This window comes from Papilio xuthus, unplaced genomic scaffold, assembly GCF_000836235.2.
Source record: "Papilio xuthus unplaced genomic scaffold, Pxut_1.1 DF829758.1, whole genome shotgun sequence".
In the NCBI taxonomy this organism is placed as follows: Eukaryota; Metazoa; Arthropoda; class Insecta; order Lepidoptera; family Papilionidae; genus Papilio; species Papilio xuthus.
The window spans coordinates 399,601-405,982 of record NW_013528891.1 but is presented as its reverse complement, the minus strand read 5'-3'; the positions used below and the strand labels follow the sequence as shown (position 1 = coordinate 405,982).

Here is a 6,382-nt window from a genome sequence, read left to right as displayed (position 1 = left end):
TCCTGTGACTGACCGTAGTATTTTAAAAACTCCCCCCCTCCCCTAAACGGGTCACGTAGTATGGGTACGTTCCCTAACTTTTCGGGTGTGACTGTTACTTGCTTTCTTTGACATTTGTCATGATTTCAAAAATTGTGGTAATTCTAGAATACAGAAAACTTTTAATATAAAATAACGTCTCTAGAGAAGAGATTATAAACGTACAATATACATATAGTTGTAGCAGACGCTGCGTAATTTCTTTCTTTGTCATTTAATAATTCAGTAAATGGGCCATTGTTCCCTTTAACATCAGACGGAATATTTAACAATATGGCGGCGCAGAGCACAAAGGACATGAATTACGATGCTTAATGGAATGTACCTCGTTTGTATTTTTTGTTCAACTTAATTACTAGTTTATCTAAATGCTTCTGAAATAGTTATAAATATATCTTACTAATATTATAAATGTGAATGTTTGGATGTTGCATTGATTTGGATGAAATTTGTCATAGATGTAGAACATAGTCTGGAACACATAAGCTAATTAAGTTATTTTTATTCCCCGCAGACGAAGTCGCGGGCGACAGATATTAATGTATTTTTATTGCCCAAAAAACTCTGATCTGTAGCACTATATCTTCAATTAAAAAAAAAGAAGACTTTTATTAAGCATTCTTCTTCTAAGTGTCAGAAGAATGAAATAAATTCAATTTGTTTATTTTTAAATTATCTGCTATTTAAAAATTACATAACAGTACATCTTGTCTTTAACCAAAGAAATATAAGTTCTTTTCTTGTTTTAGTTACTACTTAGGCATACCTGAAGGCAAGGCAGGACAGCAGCACCTGTACCGGGTGTCTGCGGAGGCGCCGCGTCCTGGTACTCCGCAGAAGCTGCCTTACTGCGTCACTTGCAACTCACAAGTATGGAATCATTTTAACATATTTACTTGTATTACGATTTATTTGTAGGACAATGTACACGTCAGGCCAGTTCATAGCATTGTAAGTGTTAATAATTGTCGAGCTAAAGTTATAGACTGACATTGTGTATCATATCCTAAAGATTTAAAGATTATTATAAAAATATATTATTAAGATTTTTACTATCCAATTAATTCACTTCTTATATTATAGTAGGTAAGTTCAAATACTAAAGAATGATTTAACACATTCACTGCCAATACTTCATTCACATATTAAAGTGAATCCACATACCGAGTGGATAGTGCTGAACGTGTTAAACGTATTCGTGCAAGCAGAATATTTGTGTTTAGCCATCTCCGTCCATCAACTTGGAGTACTACGGCAGTCTGGCCTCCTCCGGTGAGAGTCCCTGGGACGCGGACTGGGACGAACTTCCCGCCACCTCGCCTACAAGCGCCAAGAAGAAGAAGAAAAAGTTTCCTGGTAACAAACATAGTATAACAAAAAAGTTATCCGCCAGAATTATATTATTGTTTCTTTCAACAGTTATTTTTTTTCGCTTTTTATTTTTTAGGAGAACCATCTTTAGTTTTACCTTCCTGTACCTGTCCTGATGACGCTGATTATCAAAATTCTATAGATAAGTTTTAATTTTTATTATAAAATATAAGCATAAGCTTTAATACAATTTTTTTCTGTTTTTTTTTCACTTTTTATTTCTTTGATTCGAATGTACAGTCAGCGTCATATAGATCGTAACAGACAAGATATGCAAATAAATAGGTACATCAAAAGTAATCAATTATATCGGTACAACAAAAGTGAAATGAAATTATTCACAATATAGAAATTTTTGTGACGTTTGATAATGGTGGAAATCCGAAAATGAATCCACTTCAGCTACAGTCTATTGTAAGCTTTATATCGAAAATCAGAACGAACTTTCCGGACAACCTATAATGTTAATACAAAGTGTCAAATGAATGTAACAGAAGTAGTTTATTCCAAATTGTATCACAAATATATAAAGATAGAGTTCAATTTTGTCAAATGTACCGATATTTTTGCGCACCTTGACTGCTTCGTTACTTATGACGCTGTGGCTGCTACGATATTTATGAGCATCTTGCATGTACTCATATATTTGACGCTGTGTATGTACCGATGTTTTTGAGCAGGGTGAATGTATCTATTATTTTGAGGACTTTTGTTGTACCGATATAATTGATTACTTTTGATGTACCTATATATTTGCATATCTTGTCTGTGACGATCTATATGACGCTGACTGTACTAAAATTGATTAAACCAATAAAAAATAAATTAGTAACCAGAAAGCACACTTATAACTCTTTTATCCGAATCAAGAAATCTCTGTATTGTTGCAATTTGTACTGATAAAGATTTCCCTCCACAGACGGTGTCCCTCCTCAGAATACTCCGTGCTTGTACCACGAGGCGCACTTCAGTCCGAGCGCAGCGTACTTCGTGCTGGAGTGTCTCGGCCCCGGCGTACCCACAGCCAGCCTGCACAGGATCGCCCTTCCTGAGCCTCGTCTGCTCATGCATCTTCAGAATAATACTGCTGTTAAGGTACTGTTGCACTCACTGTGAGTGTCTGAGACCAAAACTCCAGTTTAAAACATAATGCTATCTCTGTTTTGTCAAAGATAATGACAGAGATGACGATATGTTTTATTGGTATATATTATATTATGTATTCTTCATCTGCTATGAATAAGGAAGTACTTTTTGCTAATATTATAATTGCGAATGCTTGGATGGATGTTTGTTAGAACGTATCACGAGAACGGCTGCATGGATCTAGCTTATGTTTGGCATAGATGAACATAACCTGGAAGGACATGTAGGCTACTAATTATGTATTTTTTAATTCCACGCGAATAGAGTCGCAGACGACAGCTAATCTTCCTATAAATGGTATTTTTATGTGTAGGAGCGTCTGTCAGGTATAGCGCTGCCGACTCCCCGCACGTTCTCAGTGCAGCTGTCGAGTGGACACGCGGCGAGAGTGCGCCTGCTGCTGCCGCCAGGACTCAGGGAGGACGAGGTCACCAAGTATCCATTAGTTCTTAAAGTGTAAGTCAGAAATTCTTTAATTTTTCTAATAAATTCTTTTCAAAATTAAAGATTTTTGGAGCGAGTTCATTAAAATTAATTTTATTTGGCCGTGCCATAATAAAGCACCAATAACAAAAGAAAGTAGTTACTTAGTTAAATATTTTTGTGCTGTATCGTTTATAATCGTACCTTATTTTTATAGTTGAATTTCTCAAACTTGTTCTATTAAAAGTTGTTCTAAAGAAGGAAATAAAACAGTTGACTTTAATTTGCATTCAACATTCATATGAAATTAAAAATGCGCTTTGAAATTTATAAAAGAAATGAAATAGTGGAAAAAGTAATTAAAAAGATAAACAACCTCGGAAATGTTTTTAGCAACATGAAAGTGCTTTTTTAAAAGCTTAAAATTACTCTTATGACTTTCTACTTAGTAATCGGACGCCTTTTTGCACACTCATACCAAAGAAAACTTATTAATTTTACTAGAAATATTTATTAGGATCACACATAAGGGTTTCAAGGGTACATTTTGCTGAAAGATATCAACATCGGATTTGATCACCCTGTATATTGGGTATAGACATGGTGCGCCAGGAAGTCAACTAGTGACGGAGCAGTGGGCGCTGGACTGGGGCTGGCTGGCTGCAGGAGCCGGCGCTGTGGTGGCCGCTGTGGACGCGCGCGGAGCTGGCGGCCGCGGCCTCGCTGCACACCACAGCTTGCATCGCCGACTTGGTACTGTGGAGCTTGCTGATCAACTGGAGGTCGCAGAGTAAGAACAACATTGATGCAACTTACGAAGAACACAAAATTACTTAACTTTACATCATCATAATCATCATCAGCCTATACCAACCTGCTAGTCATAGAGGCCTCCACGAAAATGCACGGCAATCTTATACCTCAGGTACCTGCGAGACTCGCTGCACTTCATTGACGCGCGACGCGTGGCGGTGTGGGGTCAGGCGCACGGCGGCTTCCTGGCGGCACTGGCGCTCGCCAGTCCACTGAATGTCTTCCATTGTGGTGTTATACTAACACCCATAGTGCGTTGGCGATATTATGGTGAGTAGAACAACGCTAACGAAGACCTCAATATACGTGTCTCATCATCATCATGGCCTTAGAAGTATTATCAAGTTGAAGACGTGATACTAAGTACACTCATGTCATTTGTTAGCGTCTGCTTACGCGGAACGGTACATGGGTTTCCCGAACGCGACCGGCAACTACCGGGGGTACGCTGACGCCGACGTGACGAAGCAGGCGGCGGCGCTGCACGACAAGATGCTGCTGCTGGTGCACGGAGCAGCTGATGACATCGTGCACGTGCAGCAGACCATGGCGCTTGCACGCGCGCTCGCAGACCAGGGCAGCATGTTCCGCCAGCAGGTGACAACTACTCAATCTCATCATTCGACTTTTGTGAACCATATTCCAGCTCAAGCTACGAGCTCTTTTGGCATCGTTAAAAAACTTAAATTTTACCCAGATCTTTACCTTAGGCCGTGTGATATGTCTAGATTTATCCGGACGAGGGACACAGCCTGCGAGGTGTGAAGCGACACTTGTACCGCACGATGTCTTCCTTCCTGGACGACTGCTTCCGCAAGCAAGTACCACCAGAGACCAAGGCGGGCCTCAGGAACGGTGGTAACCTTGACTGAGATACGTGGAAAGATGAGGAGCTCTACACTTGGTGAGGTAATACTAAAGAATTGTTATCTTTAATTACAGCAGACGATAAACGAACGACTGATCCATAAAATAATTCAAGAGTTACGTGTCTTTTGGGAAGTGGGAGACAGTGATCAAAGATAAGAAAAGGGGACTACCTACTAAAGTAATCATTTCTGTTACTTTATTGTTAATCGTATTCCAGGTGACACGGACAGTTGACATAGAAATCGACGGACATAAGAAAACAAAACAGTAGTACAACACATCCATATCTCTAAAATTTTTAACATTTACCTTACCAAAGAAGAACCCATCTTTGTGATAAATAATTTAAATTAATAGCTCTAGTTGATAGAAAAGAGCTTTTGTTTAGCTATTTAAATCTTTAAGAAGATTATGAACTTCCAATGTAAATTCCAATTAGAGAAACGAATGCTTCAAAGGTCTGACGTTTATAGTGTAACTATACTTGAGATGAATCTTCTTTATATTGTCCTAACACGACAACTAGCGATATCCAACAACGCGATACGACATTACGCGTCTGTACCTTGTCCTCCAAAAGCGTTTTTGTAAAAAAAAACATGGCACATGTTAGTATATTTGACGTCGAATGTTACATGTAACATGTTACATTAGACGTCAAAAGTCATAAATTCTAAATTCACAATTTCATGTTGTAATGAAATTTGACGTTGGAATATTTGCAAAATTTAAGCATTCCTTTGGAATGAGACTTATTCTTGGATTATGTCGAATCGCGTTGTGTCGTAATATTTGTCGTATATAGGACAATGGTTTAAGCTACACGTAGTTATATAGTCAATGAACTTTGTGATCTTAGTAGTAACTTATAAGGCGTTACATAATACATATATACTTGATGTAAACATGACTTTTAAATGCCTAAACACCAGTACATAAACATTCAAAATCTAAGTTTTTTCAAAACGAATGTTTTAGTACGTGTTTAGGTAATGGAATCTTAGCGATCATGTGATTTATGTAACACATCTCAAACGCCTTCTTTTAGTTGTATATTTATTTAAAACCACAAATTAACCTTCCAAAGTTTATTTTGTTTCCTTGTAAAGTAAGATATATGTAAAAAAAACTTTTTTTTATTGATTCTTTGCCTTGTTTTATATGTCTAAGTTGCTAATTGCTGCACTGACAGTCTAAAAATGACGCCCATATTGACCAATGACTTTAAGTGCGGCGGCAGTTAAAGTGTTAACCTTATTTACATTTCACCCGCCGTAGTAACAGTGCCTTTTTATAAGTGTACCAGGTTTTTTTTATTTGATTTACGAAATAATATTGTTTTATTTCAAAAGCTTTTATTTTTAACAAGTTACGAAATTATGCAATAATAAAAACACCAAGAAATTTTTGAAAATACGATGTTAAATTAGACTTTTCGAGTAGTCTGTTAAATTTAAGTGAAAATGTAACCTTCAGTTTTCACGGTCGTTAAACTTGTACAAGAAAATGTTGTACATGTTTCGTCAGTGTAAACGCTCAGTTACAAATTTAAATCTAGTACTTTGTAAATGATCATTGAAAAATTGCTCATTCTTGTAAGTATTTCAAATTTTTGCATGTTTCTAGTAATATTGTTCGAATCATCTCTATTTATAGTGTTAACATTTTAGTAAAGACCAATATTATAGTGAAGTATTTTATTAATAAATTAGTTAATAAA

The 6,382-nt window shown here is 36.9% G+C and overlaps 1 protein-coding gene across 1 annotated transcript in view; it reads left to right on the top strand.

Moving 5' to 3' along the window:
* The window catches only part of Dpp10 (Dipeptidyl peptidase 10), a 29,121-nt gene extending 23,363 nt beyond the window's left edge, over window positions 1-5,758 (top strand). The window contains exons 10-18 of the mRNA XM_013306610.1: window positions 789-909; window positions 1,263-1,395; window positions 2,330-2,505; window positions 2,870-3,012; window positions 3,578-3,769; window positions 3,905-4,062; window positions 4,178-4,389; window positions 4,521-4,701; window positions 4,880-5,758. Coding sequence (XP_013162064.1) covers window positions 789-909; window positions 1,263-1,395; window positions 2,330-2,505; window positions 2,870-3,012; window positions 3,578-3,769; window positions 3,905-4,062; window positions 4,178-4,389; window positions 4,521-4,664 — 1,279 coding nt within the window. The 3' untranslated portion in view covers window positions 4,665-4,701; window positions 4,880-5,758. The remainder of the gene's footprint in view (window positions 1-788; window positions 910-1,262; window positions 1,396-2,329; window positions 2,506-2,869; window positions 3,013-3,577; window positions 3,770-3,904; window positions 4,063-4,177; window positions 4,390-4,520; window positions 4,702-4,879) is intronic.
* Window positions 5,759-6,382: the final 624 nt, after the last annotated feature.